The sequence below is a fragment of the Trematomus bernacchii genome, unplaced genomic scaffold (assembly GCF_902827165.1).
Source record: "Trematomus bernacchii unplaced genomic scaffold, fTreBer1.1, whole genome shotgun sequence".
Lineage (NCBI taxonomy): Eukaryota > Metazoa > Chordata > Actinopteri > Perciformes > Nototheniidae > Trematomus > Trematomus bernacchii.
In genome coordinates this window covers 383,237-406,235 of record NW_022987447.1, presented here as the reverse complement: position 1 = coordinate 406,235, position 22,999 = coordinate 383,237, and the positions used below count along the sequence as shown (strand labels likewise).

General features: G+C 39.6%; 1 protein-coding gene and 1 long non-coding RNA gene across 2 annotated transcripts in view; both read left to right on the top strand.

Moving 5' to 3' along the window:
• Nucleotides 1–1,210: 1,210 nt before the first annotated feature.
• slco4a1 (solute carrier organic anion transporter family, member 4A1) overlaps nucleotides 1,211–22,999 on the top strand; it is a 60,360-nt gene continuing 38,571 nt past the window's right edge. The window contains exons 1-2 of the mRNA XM_034142479.1: nucleotides 1,211–1,370; nucleotides 1,422–2,054. Of these exons, the coding sequence (XP_033998370.1) occupies nucleotides 1,211–1,370; nucleotides 1,422–2,054 (793 nt within the window). The remainder of the gene's footprint in view (nucleotides 1,371–1,421; nucleotides 2,055–22,999) is intronic.
• Nucleotides 2,940–5,227, top strand: LOC117492313. The gene is made up of 2 exons (XR_004556844.1): nucleotides 2,940–3,067; nucleotides 4,913–5,227. It is a non-coding gene; the product is annotated as an uncharacterized LOC117492313 (long non-coding RNA).

Below are 22,999 nucleotides of genomic sequence, written 5' to 3'. Positions count from 1 at the left end.
GGGTCAGTACAGTCTCTGATTTGTTGTGGGAGTGAGTTCTAGAGGGTGGGGGCAGCAATGGAGAATGATCTGTCACCCCAGGTCCGATGCTTGGTTCGTGTGGGGATAGACAGGAGGTTGGCTTCTGATGAGCGAAGGCTGCGGGAGGGGGTGTGGTGGTGAGGGCTTTTGTGGGGATGTAAAGTTCGATGTCATCAGCGTAGTAATCTGTAGTAACGCAGATATGACATTTTAACAGTGACTGAGTCTTTCAACAACAACGCTGAAGATATTATCAACTTACATGTAGCTTGTGTTAGCAAGTTAGCCAAACTAAGTTAAAGTTTGTCATCTCTTCATTACACCCATGTGATATTTTTAGCCAAGGCTACAACTGTGTTTGCAACTAAACTTCCACAACAGCTCCAGAACCACAAGTAATAAAGACTACTTACAGGTAGTGACCCTAAATCGCCATATTGGCCCAACAAAGTGGGAACTACCCAGTATTTAATCAGTAACTGTTGCGAATATCTGACGTTAGTCTGTTGAATATAGTATGGTAGTCCAATAAAAGGAAGGTTCCGTTCCCATAGCAGTAAACGGCATATTCTCGACATTTGTTTGCAGGTATACAAACAACTTAACCTGTGCGTGGGTATGGCTCCGATGGAGCTTTATTCATAAGAACACAGTACTTACACTATGTGACTTTCCATCACTGCCAATACCTTGACTGATGATGACTGTTATCATACTTTCAGTCGTCCAGGTTTCTACTGTTCTGATTTCTTGATGTTAGAATCACATCTGAAGAACATGTTTACTTGGTGATACTTGTTTTCCCTCATTCTTTTTTCAGATGTACTGTATATGCATCATCCATTCCTGCAACCATTTAAGTCTTCAGTGCCTATTAAAACTGCTTCATATTGCTTTATTAAATCCCTGTTTCTCTTTCCCTTTTTTCATAGGATGCCATTACTCAACATGAGTATGAATGACCTGTACAACCTTGTACAGATACGTGAACTAACTGGAGAGCCTTAGTAAATATCCAGCACTGTGGACACACGCCATACAAGCCACCAATAGATTATTTCAAGGACAGAGATCCTGACCACACTGCCCTCACCTCGAGCCTCAGCTAATTTTCCTTTTTCTACAATATTGTACCCAGTTAAGAGCACCCCCCCCCCCCCTCCAGCTGCCCTCCTTCTGACACAGGGAAATGCCTGTGTTGCTTAATGCCGACGTCTCCTTCAGCTCCAAGCAGGAGCTCCTGGACGTTCAGGACTGCCCTCTCAGCGGGGGCCCCTCTCTGAACACCCCTAGCCCCCCAGACTCCCAGACAGGCAGCCCAGTAGGCTCAGCCCCGAGAAGTACTGGCAGCCCCGAAGATGTCCCCATTCTGCCCCATATTTTCACAGGGGCTTCCACAGCACCGGGGCAGCTATACAGGGTCAACACGAGACCCACCCCGGAGGCTCCCTTGGGGTTAAAGCTGATCTCAACCGAGGCGGATCAGCTATGTGGCTGGGGGGCCCTGACGCCCACAGCCATCCAAGGGTTCAACACCCCTCGCTGGGTGCTGTTCTTCCTATGCGTGGCTTCTTTCCTCCAAGGGATGATCATCAACGGCTTCATCAACACGGTGGTGACCTCCATCGAGAGGCGCTTCGACCTGCGCAGCTACCAGGCCGGCCTCATCGCGAGCAGCTACGACATCGCCGCCTGCGTCTGCCTGGCGTTCGTCAGTTACTTCGGCGGGACAGGACACAAGCCTCGCTGGCTGGGGTGGGGTGTGCTGATCATGGCTGTGGGTTCTCTTGTGTTTGCCTTGCCTCACTTCACCACCCCCCTGTACCAAGTCAGTCTGACGGAGCCAACAGTCATGTGCTCGGACAACCGCACCAGCCCGTGCCGGGACAAAGAGGGCGGGGGACTGTCCAGCTATCGGTTTGTGTTCATGCTGGGGCAGTTTCTACACGGTGTGGGGGCCACGCCTCTCTACACACTGGGGGTCACATACCTGGATGAGAACGTCAAGTCCAACTATGCACCTGTTTATATTGGTGAGTTAGTCATTCAGAACAGCATGTTCTTTTGCTTTGTTTGTAATTATGTTATTTCTTACTAACTGGACAATCTTTTCTCTGTATGTCTGTGACTCGTTTTCATCCTCAACGACTTATTCCCGAGATACTTAACAGCACATTGGGTCAAGTCAATTTACAGGTGGACATATTGATTAGTTGATATATCAAGATTTGTGAAACTAAGAATTTTTTTTTTTAATGGCAACCTTACGCACACTGAAACATATTTGACACATTGAACTTGGGCTGACCAGTTAATTTAATTAATCAAACATTTTAATTTAAAAATAGTTTATAGATTTCAAATTGCATAAATAGTATATTATATAGATTTTCTCTTGCGATTTGTTAATCACCTTCTTTTAAATGGCAATTGGATTTAAATAAATGAATTGTTCAAACCAAGGCCTTAGGTATATCATACAGTAAGACTTGTGAAGCTGACTTTTCTGTTACCGGATGTTCATTTTAGTTTTTTGAAAGCGCTATGATTTCATAGAATAATAAGAACACATGCATATTGCAGGTCTTGTGAAAATTCCCAACTGTATCTTTTTGTAATAGAAGCATGTTCTGTAGCAGTTTTAGTCTGTTGTGTATGGAAGCAAACAAGAGACAGAAGTATTTGAATTTTATCAGACACCGAATTTATAGCATTGAAAATAATTACTTTGAAAATCATGTATCTGAATTTGTTTTGCTCCGAATTTACCTATGTGAAATAAAAATGTAAAAATTCAAGTTAAAAAAATTCGAATGTTCAAATTCAGATCCCAAAAATTCAAGTTAAAAAAATTCGAATGGACAATTTCGGTGTTTAAAATTCGACGTCCAAAATTGCGATGCAACATCATCCGGGCTACCCAGACAGGATAAGCAATCGAGCCTGAATGCAATCGAACCGACTTCTGGCCTATCAGAGCACGGCTTTGTCAGTCATGTGATCACAACAACCCGGGAGAAAGATGACGGAGAACAGCGGGGCTCGGGTAAGTAGTCAGTTTGTGCTCTTTATTTTACAAGCAGTGAGGGCTCGACAGCCTTTGTATCTTACATTAGCTAGCTAAATGAGTGAAGTAGCCTTGTGCCTTGCTGTTAGCAAGCTCCGTAGTTATCATTAATTGAAGTGAATCACAACGTTACCGTGTCCTTTTGTGTGTGTGTGGGGGGGTGACGGTTTGCAAAGTAACGTTACGATCACTTCGGTTAGATAAGTCAAGTAGACCATGCTACACTATATAAATACTCTCTTACAAAAGCCCTGCATTTAAACATGTTAATGTTACTTTAGTAAAAGTATGCTAGTATAATTAGGAAAGTGTTGTTAAAGTATTTAAAGTAGTGTTGATAATTTGTGATCTTCTCGCTCCCAGGAAAGAAACTTAAAATAACGAGACTAATGGAGTCTCTGAAAAGGTTCAAATGGGTAGTTTAATTAAGTAACGTGGTTAAAGAACAAGCATGGTGAATGGAGAGACAAAGCCGGTGTTGTCTTGAGGGAGGCTGCAGCGAAGGGAAGAGACTGAGTTATCTTTCGTCCTGCCTTTTTATCCACGTCTCGTTGTCCCCCGCTGTGCAAATAGTGGGTGGCCCCCTACTCATTTGCCGGTTCGATATCGCGAGAGCACAGATGATTTCGACATTGATATTCTCTGCCTACTTCCTTAAGCATTTTCTCCTCATTATCTCTGTCATGACTTTCTATTTAATACCTTATAAACAGCTGTAATACTTAGTTTAGAAGTCCTAGTGGTTCCGCTCCGGCACAGTTCTTATTTTACGGAAATTCCCTCTGACGTCATAGCTTCTCACGTATCTGTAAACACTACGATCAACTAGACCTTCATTTAATATTCAGCAGTAATAATATCTTAACGTCTATCGATGTAGTGTTAAAGTCCGTACGTTTGTGTGTAACACTCCAAGTCATTTTCACTTTACATTCAGAAAACGCAACATTAGTCACAAGCTAACCGGATAAAGGATTTTTCAAAATAAAAGCTTGGCATTGATTTCCTGAGAACTTCCGGGCTTTTCCACAATAAAACAGCTTTAAACTGACGATATGTTTTAGACTGAATTATGCTGTTTAACATTGATTTTAATTTCTAACAGTAGACACAAGTTATACTATTATATTATATCATTTGTTTTATTGTTATTACCAATGCAAGAGTTGACTTAACTGTTGTAGTTGGAGCTCATTTTGAACAATGAGCTAACTAATGATTACTTTCATAATGGTTTAATGTGCTGACTATTTTCTACATTAATAGATGAAGGTCTGGTTTGTTCAAACTCTCAAAATAGTAGGACATGCTGTGATAATTACCCAGAGTCCGAAGTGACACCTTTACAATGTTAAAGCTGTTAGATAAATGTAGTGATGTAAAAACTAAAATATTCAAGATAGTGTAGTGGAAAAGAGATAATGTTTTAAAAACATGTTACTAAAACAAAATCTCTTGTTTTGGACTGACAGTAATGATTCAAGAAATAGTAGATAAATAAATACACACACATCAATCTGTGTGCATTTGTTGTGGATGGAACACAACAAATGGTGCTCTTACCTGTGATGCCTCCTCCACACATTATAACCAGACTGTATCATTCAAACTATAAGTAACAGTTCTAGCTACTTGACAAACAATTCAAAAGACAAAATCAACACAATTTATTGAAAGACCAATCTTTATTTTACGGTGCCTCTCCTTTTGTTTGTATTATTAAACCCTGTCAATCTAAAAAACTGAGCAACTCAACAGTTAACTTTATATTTCTTATTGTCCAAAGCATCTATTACACTATTTATTCCCCTCTCATATTCACAGGATGGATGATTAGAGACTTTGGGGGAAACCTCAGCTTTATGAACGTCCTGTCTGTTGGTTTGGCCAGAGAGGGCTGAGGGTCTTTCCCTGCGAGGAGGACCAGGCCTGAGGGAGGAGGACCTGCACCAGCTGCACCTACAGAACTTAGCCCATGCTGGGCATAGCTGTTACCACCTGCACAGGCCTAGCCTGTCACTTTATTTGACAACATGTGTTTACTTATGTATATTATTTCGTTTTTATTTTAAAAAATTGTGATGGTTCATGCTTGATAACTTTTAGTTCACATTTCAATAAATTGTATTTGTATTTGCACTCCTTTTTTCCGTTATTCTTACTGAAAATGTTAAATTACACATTCACATCTGACTGAAGATTGGCACCATTTATTTGTGACGTTGCAAACTCTGCGGTACAAGGCACAAGTATTGTGAAGCCCATAAAGTGAGGCAAATGCATTTGATCAGCTGACTTTTTTTTTTTGCCAAACTTTATAGGCCTGACAATAATGACACTGTCTCTGAGGTGCAACGTAAAACACAAAAATGTAATTCCTGTTAGACTACAAAACTAGTCAGTGTGCAGGCCTTTGTGTTACAATATAAGTGTCTCTTATGGCGCGTTTCCACTACAACGCGGAGCACGGTTTAAGAGGGCTGTGACGTCAGCGGCCCGTCTTTGGTTGCGTTTCCACTTGGCCTAGTACCGGCCGGCGGGTCCTAATTCACAGTTTTTCTGGCCTCATAAAATCGTGGGTCTAGGGCCAGAGACAACGAGGCTGAGTCGGGCTGAGTATGCTAAACTAGAGAGAGCATCGCTGGCAAGGGGGCTACAACTACAACAAGATGAACATATTTGACCGTGATTTAATTGTAATACACGTTTCAAAATGATGCCGAAGTAACAACATACTGATACCGGTTAGTAAAAACCATGAATTAATGCTTTGACAAGTCTGCAGACAGACGGCAGGCGAAAAACCTTTTAAAATGCGTGTTTTCTAAATGGAGATTGGCTAAGCTAACGCAGTATATGCTCCGACCGTCCACACTCACAACAACGGCCTATACAGACATAAATAAAGCAGCGACTGTATTCACCATGACACAGACAGTCTGTGGTTTGTACTTGTTTAACTTTTGTCTAGTTTCTGAACATATATGAGGAGCTGTGAGCTCTGAGTGCTAACAGCTAACGGCTGTGTTGTTTTTCTTGGGTTCTCATTGAAGATGACGTCACGGCTCCGCCTACACTGCGTTACTATAGATACTACCCCAGTTCCTAAACTGTAATGGAAATGCGCCATAAAGTGAGCCAGTCCTAACGGGGCCTAGCCATACCGAGCGAGGCCGAGCAAGGCCGTGTAGTGGAAACGCGCAATTAGTGAATGTCCTGTACTGCTCTTACATCTCATAACATCAGCTTTTCCTTTCCCTCTTGGATGTTCTTCTTGACCCTCAGAGAAAGAGAAAATGGTGAAGCAGTCCTGTCTCTCAGGCATGTCCTTTCCTAACAGAAATATCAAAAAACATATTATTGCAGAGCAAGTGTGTTATTTAAGAAAGAGGTGTGTTCAGGGGCTATAAATATAATGATTTTTTTATTTGAATGTTTTTTAAATCCAACAGTGTACTACAAAGATAATCAGATTATGAATAAACCGTTCTAAATTCATCAACATTGAAATAAATGTATTATTAAAATAATATTTAACTGTTATCAAAACTTAGTGCAACTGTAGAAGCTTGCTATTTTCGGTTGTCTCACTGAAAGAATCACTTTTAACATGTTTTTTACAGTCAATATGCAGAGACAAAGGGTCGTAGTTCTTACTATGTTCAATAATATTTGCCTTAAATACATTGAAATGTGAAAGTTGAACAAAAAAGTTATGTTGCTTGGTAAAAATGTAAATGTAACCTTTTGCTAAGAAAGTACACTCAACATCACTGATGTGTAGGTGATCTAGTATTTAGTAATGTTTAATGGCATGTATATCAGTGTATTTGAGTCATTACTTTATTTTTTAAAACCAACAACTTTATGCATTCTTTGTAAATTATTAAAAAGGTATATGTACCTTGGAATCCGTGCTGAAGTTCTCTGCTGTTAGGAGTCCAGATCTGTCTCTCCTCCTCTGGTCCAGCCTGTCTGGATCACCTTAAGGACATTTTGAACAAACAGATGTAAAGTTACATGCGTGGGTTACAGAGTTCTTTACATGCAAACAACTTGTTATCTTCTTTTAAAAACAGGTCATAATCTTATTGTTATACTTAAAGGTAGGTTAGGTAAGTTTGAGAAACCGGCTCGAGATCGCTAGAATTTGAAAATACACAAACGGAGAAAATCTGCCACTTCCTTATAGAGCCCCTCCTCCAACACACACGAACGCGCACATGACCAATGAGGGCACGAGATAAGTTTGTGCACTGATGGAAGGCTGACAGGCAGGTAGGCCATCCAGTTATTTTAGCCGGGCCGGCTAAAATGATTGGTCGTGCTTTTTACAGTACTACGGCTTCCACAGATGACATTTTTTTATGGATTTTTTGTCAAAGCACTTAAGATATTCATTGCTATCGGGATGTTAAGAGCATTCCTTGGAATATAACAAAAAGTGTATCTCGAGCCGGTTTCTCAAACTTACCTACCCTACCTTTAAGAAATTGCTGGATATCACAGTCCTTATACTGTATCAGTTTGATTGAGTATTATTGTGTAGGTCCTTTTTATTTTATTGTTACTTTGGATGAGTTTTTCTTGAGTCAGTCAAATTAATTTGTTTTCATATGCCATATTCATATGTATCACACACGTAAGGGTAAGGCACAAACCTATTTAACAAATGCAATGAATGGATAAGCTTAATTTTCACTGAAGTCACAGATAACGTCATATCTAATATTTAAAGGGGACCTATCATGCAAAATGCACTTTTTTACGTCTTTTATACATGAATATGTGTCCCCGGTGTTCCAGGGAACTCACCAAGTGTCAGAAAACACAACCCTCTCTATTTTCCTCCATACCCAAATCTCTAAAAAAGGGGCTGCAACGGATCTGATAAAAACTGATCCAGATTTGAGTGGCGCTACGGCTATTGGGCCAACTCCACCAATCAGGAGGAGACAGCCACGGCCATTGCCGTTCGAAAGCGCTGGAGACGCTGTAGTACATATGCCAGGCCAGTAGATGGTGCTGTTCTCACAGAATCAGCCCTTGCAAAAACAGAGCTGGAAATTGTCAAATTGAGCAAAATGAGGCATCGCATGATCTGTTTGGCATTTTGAAAAAAAAAAAGTATAAATATGCCTTATATAGGTATGGTCCTACACTATATTATTCAAATATAGCATGATAGGTCCACTTTAAACAAATCATTTCCTTGTCACTAAAGCATTGACTACGCTATTCATCGTCCTTAAATGCAGGCATTAAGTTACATGTTCCGTTCTACAGCCACGATAAGGCTGTTTCTCAAGTGTGATGATAATACAATGAAAAGAGGCATTGGTAATAATATTAAAAACAACAATGTTTGGGTCGTTCGTCGGATAGGCGGTTAGCTGCAATAAATAACTCCAGTTCAACAAACCATATTACAATATCTAAGTGAGCGTTATTTCTGGACCATCTTGAAATGTGACGTTCATATTTTAAAGATACACACATTTCATTGTGAGGTTGATTTAATATACACTAAGCCTCTCTTCAACAATACGTTGACGTTAGCTAGTCTATTTTATGCTATAGTAGAGCATAGTGAATTTAAATGAACCTTAACAATGCATACAGTAACCTAACTTGCAAACTAACTATCTAACGTACAAGGATGACCTTATTTTACCAACCTCGCACAGAAGCCTTTTGGTATACAGTAGCATCCCACTTAATGTTTTATACTTCTCTATTACGTTTAACTTGGATGCTACGCATAGCATCGTTAGCTCAGATGGAGCTACCGATTGCTCAAATGCTAACCCAACTCTAAACATTCATTAACGTTAGCTTAATAAAAACACCAGTAACATAACATAAAGTACGCAGGGTTAACTTACCGAAGAAACTGCATTCATGGACGGTCTGTTTTAACCGCAGATAAATCCTATATTTGCATGACGAATAGTCCATCAGGAACCAACACAACAAACAAGGCCGAGTTCAAGTAGTGTTCTCCTCATGAGCTGAGCCCCTGTAGCATCACGGAGCCAATGGAGCTAACGGAGCTAGCAGTGAGACAGAGGAGCTAGGAGCAGCAGTCCCGTTGTCAAGGGGGAATCTAACTATATACAGAATATGTTTTTGTGGATCCAGGCTAGAAACATGTTCATTTTCTGATGTTAAAGGGGACCTATCATGCAAAATGCACTTTTGTACGTCTTTTATACATGAATATGTGTCCCCGGTGTTCCAGGGAACTCACCAAGTGTCAGAAAACACAACCCTCTCTCTTTTCTTCCATACCCAAATCTCTAAAAACGGGGCTGCAACGGATCTGATAAAAACTGATCCAGATTTGAACATTCCTCTGACGTCAGGACGGCGGAGCTGACCTATCAGGGGAATGAGAGGTTGCCGTGGCATGGTAACAGCATGGTAACACGACGCTCGTAACTCGGCCCCCTCCTTTACAGGGGGGCGTGGTCAGCTGCAGCGCATGCAAAGGCAGGGTGGAGGACAGCAAAATAGAGCGAAATGAGGCATGGCTAAAATGCATGATCTGTTTGGTATTTTGAAAAAGAAAACGTATAAATATACCTTGTATGGCCCTACAATATATTATTCAAATATAGCATGATAGGTCCACTTTAAGTTGGACATTTTAACATACAGATGTAGCACCTCATTTCGGACAGTTTAACCTGTTACACACCTTCTTAATATTTAATAAACTATGAATGTTTTATATCCATGTAATGGGAAGAAACTCAGCTAACTGATCTTTTTAATTTTTTTTCTCCAAAAAAACCCCACAATGCTAACACTCAGCCTCTGAATTAGCCACGAGCGAAAAAATGTAACCTATCACTGCACCTAAACTCACTCATAACTCCCTTATTACTTATCCTAGATGCACAGCCAACCCATCGATTAGCATCTCCTGGAGACACAGAATATGTGGGTGCCCACCTCAACACTCAGTGATAAACATTTGCAACACTATAAACGAAAGCGTACATCAAAACATGTGGCGCTAGGTAGCTACAAACGCTAACATGGCTTACCTTGGTCAAAACTGGTCTTCAATGGCATTAAAACGATAAAAAAACGATGCTGCAGTTAATCCATAGGTTAATCCAATGTGTCTGTGTCCTCTTTGAAATGATTTCTGATAATCCATAAGCAATAAAACTGCTTTTTTGTTTCCAAATGTGATCGCTTCACTCTGGTGCAAACCTGCATGCGGGAAGCCCCCACCGTTTGTTTTCACAACGAGTGTGTGTGGGGGCCTCCCCCTTCGATTCTATTGGCTCTAACGGTCAGAAAGAGGTGTCAACCATCAAAATCGACTAAGGGGGGCCAGAGATATGAAAAAAAAAAACATTTTCACCCAAATCACCTCAGAGGTGGGGTGGTTTTGGCTAAATCTCTCTAAAAAGGTCAAATGTCACTTGTTTTGCATCAATCTTGATACAGGGTACTTATTATATGTTGTACTTTGGATTCCTAAATCTTTTAGTCTACTAACCCATCATCCAAGGGTAGTTTTCACTATAAGTAAAAAATAATATTTGGACGGACACTATAATTTACAGTTTTTTACTATGTAAAATCTGAATTTTCTTTAAAATAAAAAACATCTATATTGATTCTGACTTTTCTACATCCAACTCACAGGTTTATCATTACTTTGAGAAAAAATAGATTATTAATTTAACCCTTTTAGAAGGGAAGATATGGTCATTTGTTCTGAGAATGGCATTTTCGAGCCTGAGACCTGAAAAACAGGCTCAGAGCTTAACAGGTTAAAATGCGAGGGCCGTGGTCGGCACGGGCTCTGCCCTCGCTCAAAGGACAACCTCCAGCGTGACTTGAGACCGCCCCCTTGATTAATAAATGTAATTATAATGAAGCCAGCTGCAATGGATCATTGATCCACCAGGGGGTGCAGTGGGGTTCCACACTGGAGCTCATGTGAAATAAACTCTGCAGTACGGTAGATTTATGTCTGGGACTACTGTATAGCGGATCTTTGTTAAGATCCATATGTGACCTGCTCTATCGAAATCAGACGCATTGACCCGGAGACACATTTTGAGTTGTATACACTGTTGGAAAGAGGAGATTCCTAGCTTTCTAATGATATCAGGATTGTTTTTGTACTCCAAATATTAAGCAAAATATGTCACATTATATAATGACTGTCACCGAGTCATCATTTTGAGAAAAAGGCCTTCAAAGTTTCCTCTTCTCTGGAATCCATCGATCTGACTGATTATTAGCAGAGCAAATGATCAAAATAGTCCGGAGGGAAAATATTTCCGTTTGGATTACTGGTCTGGGGGAAGCTCGCGAGTGTGTATGTGTGTGTGTGTGTTTGTGTATTTTTGCATTTGTGTATATTGTGTTTGTTTCCCGGGGAAAACACTCACGAGAAACAGCGGCTGTTGTTATAACTGCTGTGACGTTAAATTACTCCGTTCTCCGCTTGTAATTATGCCGTTACAAGCTTCAAAGTTGTATTTATCATCTAAATTTGCCGAAACAAGTTTAATATTCTGAAAGCCAAGACTTTGTTTAATTGAAATCAGATGAAAACAAACTGTAACGGACCCTGCCGTGTTATCTATGATTACTATACGCTTACATTCATAATTTCAGCCGGAGGGAGGGGGTCGGCGCTGCGGAAGAGCAGATTGCGAGTGAGAGGTGCCTGTCATCTTCCCTTTACAAGCTTCACAAATGTATTTATCGTGTGATTTTGGAAATAAAAGTTTCATATTCTGAAAGCCAAAACTTTGATTATTTAAAATCAAACAAAACACCCGAACCCCGAAAAAATAGTTTTTTACGCAAATCCACGTTTATTTTGAAATGAGCCGTTGCGACTTCCGACTGATTTCGATAGAGCGGGTCACATATGTCACGGATAGGATCATAGTCTGTGCTAAATAAGAGACATGTAATCATTTACAAAACATCACCATGTTTTTATTTAACAAAATAATGTTGTTTAGTCCACAACTACGAACGAACGGGAGGAAATGCAGCCCAGCTCTCGATTTTTAATCCTAATTTAATCATCATCTTCACCACGATCATTTATGTTTATGTTCGCCGAATTGACATGAAGGCACTGACAAATATGAATATACTTTAGTCAACTTCATTAAAACGTTATTAACGTGCCTAAACTCAGTAATTCACAAAAAATATTTATATTTTAATGGAGCCTTGCGGAGGGATCTTGATCCCTGGGTGTTATTTTCCCCATAATGACCAAGTCGCTGCACATTATCCCGCTTATTACATGGCCACATTCTCAACAAAGTAACGACATGACTCCCAATATTAATTGAAATGCTTTCATGGATTTAGAAAATGTTTTTATTGATTTAAAAAATAGTTGTATGTATTGATTTAAAGTGGACCTATCATGCTATATTTGAATAATATAGTGTAGGACCATACCTATATAAGGCATATTTATACTTTTTTTTTTTCAAAATACCAAACAGATCATGCATTTTAGCCATGCCTCATTTTGCTCAATTTGACAATTTCAAGCTCTGTTTTTGCAAGGGCTGATTCTGTGAGAACAGCACCATCTACTGGCCTGGCATATGTACTACAGCGTCTCCAGAGCTTTCGAACGGCAATGGCCGTGGCTGTCTCCTCCTGATTGGTGGAGTTGGCCCAATAGCCGTAGCGCCACTGTCCTGACGTCAGGACAGTGTTCAAATCTGGATCAGTTTTTATCAGATCCGTTGCAGCCCCTTTTTTTGAGATTTGGGTATGGAGGAAAATAGAGAGGGTTGTGTTTTCTGACACTTGGTGAGTTCCCTGGAACACCGGGGACACATATTCATGTATAAAAGACGTACAAAAGTGCATTTTGCATGATAGGTCCCTTTTAAATTGACATGCATCCGCTAAGAAAGATAGTCCGTTGTTACCGTTTTTTAAACAGTCTGAATGAAACGGCAGCTCTCAGCTGTGTGTTTACACACCTAATGACCCATCAGCCACAGCTTTTCTCCCCCCCCTGATCTTTCTTTTCCAGCAGTTAAGTTAACTGTAGGTTACTCTGAGTGACAAGCTTACAGTTAGTGAAGTAACACTTTTTTTTTGTGAGTCACGACCTGGCTGTTTCATTCTAACATAACGCTCCAAATGTTACTGTTTGCACTCGGACTTCAATACAGCTACACCAGCGACGTGCAGTCAGGGGAGGCAGGGGAGGCAGAGCCTCACCTGTCATACTCCAATGTAACGGAAAAACTATGGAGCTAATTTCCTGCCATAACTCCACAAACAAACTAAACAGGTTTTACAAATGCCTTATGATTCACTAACAAACACAATGTGGTTTGCAAATACAAAACACCATCTACAAACTAATGAATTTAGTTTTGCAAAGAAAAAACGTATCTATCAAACAAACACATAACATTTTTCTAATAAATCATGTTTCAGAGACAAATTCAGCTTAGGTTTTACAAGTACACAACTTTTTTTTACAAGTGCACAAATTTGTTTTACAACTACAACACTTTGTTTTACAACTACAAAACTTTTTTTTACAAGTGCACACATTTGTTTTACAACTACAACACTTTGTTTTACAACTACAAAACTTTTTTTTACAAGTACAAAACTTTTTCTTCTCACGGCGGAATATTACTGCCAAAAGTCACGTGACTGGAATATTACTGCCAAAAGTCACGTGACTGAGTCACGTGACTTTTGGCAGTAATATTCCGCCGTGGTTGTGCTCATACACACTCACACATGCTCACTCACACATGCTCCACGGCAGCAGGGGGCACTACTGAGTCCATTGGGAATGCGGGAGGTTGAGCAGAGCATGGAACAGCTCTTGCCAGCCTGATCATGACAGCGGTGTTTCTAGCGATCCAGCATCTGAATTTAGCGATCACAACGAAAACAGCCAAGACACATATTGAGCCCAGAAAATGAATGTTCTTAGGGCTGTAAATATAATAAGCCTTTGTCTAAAATAGACAACATTGTAACTAAGGAGATTTAAACTATACAGCGATTCTGCACTCGGTCAATCAGCTGCTCTTCATTTTCTTTCCTGCTATATTCAATGAGTGATACAAATATTTTTTACCATACGTTCTGAATAAAACTGATACTGTTGGACTCGGTACTAGTTGACTGCTACCAGAAATAAAAGGAAGTACTTTACTGTGTACTTTGTGAGTAATCCTCTGTCAGAGTCCCCTCCATAGTACATAATGCATGTTTTTTGCTATCTTTGATGAATGATAAAAGGGTCATTCCAGAATTGGAGGACAATTTAGACACCAACATTTTTGAAAAATGAACCTTTCATTTGATTATTTTTTGTTATGTATTTAGGAAAAACAGATAATAAACCATAAAAAAAAGTGATTTGCCCAGCTAAGGCATCAAATGTATATTTTCCAATGAAGAATTAACCCTGTTACTCTAATTATAGTAACAGGGTTGCAAGTAACAGGGTTGAAAATCAATGCTAATTTTAGCTTTTACCTCAGGAATTAACGCTACAGATGGAGCCTCTTATTTTGGACCCCAGCATACAGCTTCCTGCCGACTGCCAGCCAGTTGCCTGCCAAAGACCAGTATTCAGGAATGTTAGGCCCTCCCACTATTCTCCAATTTCAGGGTTTAACCAGGAGATGGCGCTATATATTAAATAACTAAGACTTAGTTTTTCACAATAGAAAATGCAGATATTATATAAAAACTAAAGTTAAAATCTTGTTTTTAATGCCCCAAGAGCAATAACATCTTGTCACAAGCTTTTTGGAAGAAAAAGACTGACTCAAGAGACCTGTAGTTGACTAATTACAGGCCTCAATAAAGTTCTGCCATTGGTTGTGAAAAACAACGGTGGACATAGTGGAAAGTGAAATTGACATTGTCGAATTTAATAAAAATACAAAATAATGTATCTGTGTACGTGTTTTTACTATGTGATCTGCACTTATCAAACATCTAATTAAGGCGAGACACCCCAGGTGAATAGGGTATTTTTAACTTAAAGATATCAGCTAAATATTTCTCCAGTTAATTACTTACAATAAGGCAATTGTTTTTTGTATTACAAGTTTTCTGAAATAGCATGTTTAAATATCCAAATGAACCATTATCTCATGAAATATGCGCATATTTTAACACATTTCAGGAACCGAAATCTGAACTTTGGATAAAGCCAGGATCAAAATTATTGTTTCATTTTGTAGTCATATTAGTATCTAAGGCTTTTACAGAAGGGATTTTGGATATCTCTTGAAAATGAATAGCACTTAGTTAGATCACTTTACAGATCAGGTTGGACCAGCCCTGTCGCTACTCTCTGCATTTCCTACTGCAGATAAAAAAAAAAGCTACAAATATGTATTTCTTAATAAACTAAATAGGCCACCATTGGTAGCAGTTCTCATTATATACTTCTCAGTATACTTCCCCCACCCGCCCACTGTTTGTTGCTTTTTGACATGTAAATGGGTAACTACCCCCCTCTGAGTGAATACCTGTTGTACCTGTCCGGGGCTAAGCCCATAGGACGATGCTCTGATGTCATCACCCTCGCACATTGGTCATATGTTTATGAGATCACTGTGATTCACTTCTCCGCGGCTCCTCTGTGCAGAGAGGCCCCCCCCCGTTGACAATTCACGAGCGTCTAACTCTCTCCCCCCTCCCCCGTCGCACCTTCTAACAGAACCCCCCCCCCATATCTGGATTTGGCCCACAGACCTAGAGAGTAGCAAAATACAGTGAGTCCTAAACACAAGTAGTCAGGGTTCATTTATAACGCTTATTTTGATTTATTTTCTCAAATGATGCTGTATGTTTCACTTTCTGAAAGCGTTAGAATCGCACATGAAAAATATTGAAAGCTGCCAGCTGCCCTCGGCCATGTCTTTGGCGGTGATCCAAGCTTCGGTACCACAGTGGATAAAGTTAGTAATACATTTATAGGCTACTGATCAAATGTCAATACATTACATAAGTCTTATTCTCATTCATACTTAATTTATTTCTTCTTCTGTCAGTATGAACACAAAAAACTAACCGGTATTACATTTCATTCTAAAGTTTACGGTCTAAAAAGGTATTTAAAACAGATAATTAGCTAAGGGTGATGATCTGCGAACACAAACTACAGACTGCTGGAGAAGAGATATCACAGGGGGGGGGGTTGGGACACACACATTCCGATGGCCAATTCGTTTTAAACAAAGAGTAGGCTATACTCAACATAGTGGGGTGGGGGCTGGTGAACGGTATGGTCAATGTTTGTAAACACTGTGACATTTTGACTTTATTTGATAATTTCAGTTAAAAACTAACGTTCATATTTCATATTACTGTTTTGCCTGGCTGGACCTGTAATTTACAGGAAAGGAGTGCACGCTACTAAAGAGACACGCTACCATGGAAACCAAACAATGGTGTTGCTGTATTGAAGTCCGAGTGGAAACAGTCATATTTGGAGCGTTATGTTAGAATGAAACAGCGAGGTCGTGACTCACAAAAAAAAAGTGTTACTTCACTAACTGTAAGCTTGTCACTCAGAGTAACCTACAGTTAACTTAACTGTTGGAAAAGAAAGATTAGGGGGGGAGAGAGCTGTGATGGGCCATTAGGAGTGTGAACACACAGCTAGGACACTTGACACAGTGGCTTTTGGCAAAGCACACAAAGAAAACAAAAAAAACCGAGAGAGATGAGTTATTGTTATTACAACGTGACTTCACTATTATTTAACAACTATTTTTATTGGGTTCTTTTATTTGGGGTTAAGTACATTGTCAGAATAAGTGAGAAATGGATTTAACTTCTGTTAGACAGCTATCATACTCAGTGGCGGCTCCAGAGTATTTGTGTTGGGTAATCTATGGTAGGGCTAACCCATACAGTGGTGGGGCTCAAGTCAGTATTTGCAATGTAATTACATACACGCTATATCGCCCCCCTTGACAGTGAAACGCCACGCGTGAGGTTTAGATTATTTCCCTGTCTCAATCCAAATTGAACTGTATGAAATAAAAAGGCACATTTGTCTTGTAGTAAATAAAAAGGGCGACCTGGAGCCATTCCTGCAATTTCCCCACAGGTGAAAGAGTTGACATGCTGAAAACCCAACCCCTGCAGGGGGGTCTGGGGGGATTCTGGGGGGATTTTTTGAAATACTAACATAAAATACACATTCTGGTACTCTCTTGAGAAGAAAAATAAATAAATCTATTACTACATATTTAAAAAAATGAATGCCATTTTTGTTTTTTGTTACTTTGTTCTGAAAGCTGAACCTGCTGCTCCTCACAGAGAGAAGAGGGAAGAGGCTGTGTGAATTACATTGTGGATAAGGGTGGATAGCCCCCATTGTTCTGTGTGTCAAAATGAAAGACAGCCCACACACCTATCAATCATCAAACCGTGGGGTCTTATTTCACGTAATGTTGTATCTATGTATATAGAGATGTACTACCGCTAAAGTATTCTCCGTCGGGACTTCCTGCACGCCGTTATCGTGATTCTGATTGGCCAGAAGACATTATCAAAGATGTTTTATTGGGAAGAAGATCACTACGTGACAAAAGTTTTCAAAACCGTTTCTAGTCTTCGGTATTTCCAGACAAGTGGCTACTGAAATCAATCTTACTAGCTGCTGTCTGTGCAATTTACTCCGCGCGAGATGACGGACTTTATTTAGCTTACTTTAACATCATTTTTCATGGTGGGGCTAAGGTGGGGCTAAGCCATTTCTTGGTATGGCTGTAGCCTACCCCAGCCATACCCTGGCGCCGCCACTGATCATACTGAATAAATATTTATGCAAAAATGTATGGCATTAATAATGTATATCTAATTACATTTAAAAACGTATGGCATTAATAATGTATATCTAATTACATTAACTGTGAATGTCTTTCATTTGATTTAAAATGAAATAAAATTACATAAAACATTTTCCATAAAAAAGTTGATTCAAGAACAAATCAGTACTTTTCTTATATGACTATTATTGCTAAATTTGAAAGGTCTTTACCAGCTTTGGAATTATATATATATATATAGCACCTTCTGCCATCCCATCTCTATATATAATATCTATCCGTGACATATGGATCTTAACAAAGATCCGCTATACATTAGTACCAGATATACTGTACACGGACATTTTAGTGAACCAGACCAGCTGTTTCCGCCGGGTCTTCGCTTCCCGGGCATCACGTTGTTTACAAGTGTGTTCAGATGCTAAATAAAAGTTTAGCTTGTACTTTTGATACCCCGCCTCTCGGCACCACAACATCCAGTTTACTGTATTTCACATGAGCGATGTCGAACATTGAAAAGTCCTTATAAAATCTCTGTTATTAGATCAGTACTTTTCTTATATGACTATTATTGACTTGAACACTGAGAATGTATTTATTAACTTCAGACATTTGAAATATTTGAAATCAGATGAAAACAAACTGTAACGGACCCTGCCGTGTTATCTATGATTACTATGCCTTACTGTACATTCATAATTTCAGCCGGAAGTAGGTGGTAGGCGTTGCGGAGGAGCAGATTGCGAGTAAGGTGCCTGTTCTAAACGAACTATTCCAGCTGTTATAAAGCATTAAATAAAAAGTAAGCAAGGAATACAGAATGTTTCGTTACGTAACTTTGTTGAGAATGTGGCCATGTACATGTAATACATGGGATCATTTGCAGCGACTTGGTCATTGTGGGGAAAAATAACACCCATCCTGATCGTTTCAATGAAGTTGAATACAGAATATTCATATTTGTCAGTGATTTCATGTCAATTCGGCGAACATAAACATCAATGATGATGATTAAATTAGGATTAAAAATCGGGAGAGCCGGCTCGTTCGTTTTTTCCGACTAAACAACATCTATTATTTAGAAGTTGATTTCACATGACTCCAGTGTGGAACCCCACTGCACCCCCTGGTGGATCAATGATCCATTGCAGCTGGCTTCACAATAATTAAATGTATTTATCATGGGGGCGGTATCAAGTCTGACTGGGGGCCGGCTGGCCATCACGGAACGTGCACGAACCGATCACGACCCTCGCACTTTAAACTGTCCAAAATAAGACGCTTCATCTGTAGCTGCACAATGTAATGCTATTGTCAAGGAATGGACACACTTTATATTATATTTATATTTATATATATTTAACAAAAGAAAGATACATTTGAAATTAATTTGTTTTTGTTTCATAATTTGAGTAACAGGGTTGCGTTTGTATGAGTGCCACACTCCTTCAAGAGTGACAAGATTGGAAATATATTACAAATAAAAGAGAGGACTTAGTTTTGGTCTACCCATGGTAGTAGCACATGGCTTGCTGATGTCCTTTCCACTGTGTCATGCGACAAACAGTTTTTTCACTTCCTCTGCCAAGCTAAAAAGGTTTCGGTAACAGGGTTGCGCGCATGTTGAGGGACACACCTTCTGTGCAAAATTACTGTTATTTAAAATGTGTTTATGATTTAACAAATTGATTTTACCATTACAAGACACATATATCAATAGAATAATACCAAAAAAGTAAATAAAAACCCTATTTTAAATGTTATAGTTGACATGCAAGTTGGTCACCAAGAAGCTGGGACAAGAGAAAAGGGCAATTTTAGGGGGTGTTCGAGAGCTATTTGATATTTTAAATAATATTTTGAAACCACTTTTTCTACAACTTTATATGCATCTTGTCTCAAGACAAGTATATTTAACACAACAAGTGCATGTCTTAGCTTTTTGGGCATGGATTATTAGATTTTTTATATGGGGGACATGAAATGTCCTCCTATTCTGGAATGACCCAAAAATAAAATGTTACCATTAGTTCTTAATGAAATTGTTACGGTTTGACTTTGTATTAGTAAGCCTACTACTAACAATACATTGAAGTACTTTTACTGTGTACTCTGTCAAAGTCCCCTCCTGAGAACAAAATCAAGCCACTTCTTCTAAGTTTGATGAGGGAAAAAAATATTTTTTGGGTGATTTAATGGGTGATGTAACATTAATGACAGACATAATATGAGGTCCTTGGCACTCTAGAGGGGTCATTTTGTGATCATGGGGCATCACCCTTACAGCATCAGGACAATATCATATGGAGTCAGATACTGGAAGTGGGCTGGAGGCGTTAACTGGGACTGATGGAAGGATGAGGCTGATGAGACTGAAGGATCTGCGAGGAACGAACTAGCGGCAGAGGAATAATTATATATTAAAAGACAGCAGCATCATAAGAGGGCAACCATGTGACAGAGTGTGTTACTTTGCTGAAGGATATTTGTGACCAGCTATCCATTCCAGGCCAGACTCTAAAGACTTTCCAAGGTGTGAAAATGCTGCTGCCGGAGTACTGACTGGAAGTATTGCTGATATCATGTCTACCATCCTCTTAAAATACTCTGTCCAACAATATCAGTCTCAGGAAGAAATGTTTTTTAACGCTTATTAAAAGAAAAACATGCATTCTTGTACTCAGGAGGGGACATTGACAGAGGATTACTGGAAAAGTACACAATAAGTACTTCATAGTACTTGTGGGGGTAGTATCAGTAGTACTGAGTCCAACAGGATCAATCTCACGAAGAACTAATGGCAACAAAAAAGAATTCCCTCATCAAACTTAGCAGAAGTGGCTTGATTTTGTTCACAGGAGGGGACTTTGACAGAGTATTTCTCAAAAAATACACAGTAAAAGTACTTCAATGTATTGTTAGTAGTAGGCTTACTAATACAAAGTCAAACCGTATCAATTTCATTAAGAACTAATGGTAACATTTTATTTTTATCATTCATCAAAGATAGCAAAAAACATGCATTATGTACTATGGAGGGGACTCTGACAGAGGATTACTCACAAAGTACACAGTAAAGTACTAGTATTTCTGGTTGCAGTCAACTAGTACCAAGTCCAACAGTGTCAGTTTTATTAAGAACTTGTGGTAAAAAATATTTGTATCACTCATTGAATATAGCAGGAATAAAAATGAAAAGCAGCTGATTGACCGAGTGCAGAATCGCTGTATACAGGGGCGGACTGGGACAACAAATCAGCCCGGGACTCTCGACCGGCCCACTTCGGTACCGCCGGCCCACCTCGGTACCGCAAGTAAGCGGCCCACCTCGGTGGTGCCGCAAGTAAATACCGCGAGGAAATTGTCGACGGGGGGGGAAGGGGGGGTGAGCAGTGACTTATCCGACCGGCCCACTTCAGTACCGGCCCATCGGGATTCGTCCCGAACGTCCCCTGGCTGTATATATAGTTTAAATCTCTTTAGTTACAATGTTGTCCATTTTAGACAAAGGCTTATTATATTTACAGCCCCTAATAACATTTATTTTCTGGGCTCAATATGTGTCTTGGCTGTTTTCGTTGTGATCGCTAAATTCACCTTGTTTATAATATTATCACTATAACACCTGTCATCAGACTGGCAAGAGCTGTTCCATGCTCTGCTCAACCTCCCGTCTTCCCAATGGACTCAGTAGCGCCCCCTGCTGCCGTGTAGCATGTGTGAGTGAGCATGTGTGACTGTGTATGAGCCATGGATGTATAATAAGAACTGGATACAGCGTGGGAGGCGGGGCCTCATTCATTCCTATGAGAGTTGCTCATTCGCGCATGATGATAAAATGGCCCAACTTTTGAGAGAGCGAAACGTCACAGATTACCCGGCATGCCTGAGAAGTACCCGTATGTGCGCTCATAGCGCATGCGCAACTTTAACCATGCCCCCCAAAATGCTCGTTCACATCAAGCACGTCAATTTGCGTACACGTAACAGCACCGCACGTTCATGACAGCATGGTAATGGTTTGTTATTATGATAGATTTGATATTAACGAGGCGGCAGTTAGCAGCTAGCGGTTAGCTAGTAATTATGCTAATTTACACATCAATCGTTATGTACTTTTATATTACGCTGTCACAGGATCTAGTGATATCCAAGCAACAGAGCTTCATTTAGCATGAAAGAATTATTGCACTGTATATATATATATATATATATATATATATATATATATATATATATATATGTATATATATACAGTGCAATAAGCTTCTTAGTGCAATAAGAAGCTACAGTGACGTTAATCTACGTCGGTAATATTAACTTTATTTAATACAACATTTACGGTACAAGATTTAATCATACAGCCCATGTAGTATAATATTTTACAAATTATGAATTACAGCAAACATGTGCAATATATCCATTATTACAGCTCCGTGGGCTGGCAGTAAGGCGATATGGGTCCGTTCTTATTGTACATCCATGGGTAAAGATAAACGCATGTACTAGTGCTGAACACGTAACATGAACGTGCCGGGCGGCGCGGTCCCGTGGGTTAGATGCGCGTTCATAATGCAGAGGGAAATAACTCTCAGAATAACGTTATTAGCACATTTTTACAACTTGAGGAACGAATGTTTTTAATAAGGGCTATACAAGTGTTCATACTGGGTAGTTTATTTAGTTCAAAAAAAATTATCCAACGATTTACAGACCACTCTTTCCCCATGTAAGTCAATGGGAAAAAGTGTTTCCGGGCCTGGCAACCAAAAGGAAGTGTAGTACCGCCGTTTGGCCAGCACGAATATTTTCATCAGAGTCCGGCGCACTTCCTGGGGGCTTGGTATGAGCCAGCCACGGCGGAATATTACTGCCAAAAGTCACGTGACTCACTCACGTGACTTTTGGCAGTAATATTCCGCCGTGAGAAGAAAAAGTTTTGTACTTGTAAAAAAAAGTTTTGTAGTTGTAAAACAAAGTGTTGTAGTTGTAAAACAAATTTGTGTACTTGTAAAAAAAAGTTTTGTAGTTGTAAAACAAAGTGTTGTAGTTGTAAAACAAA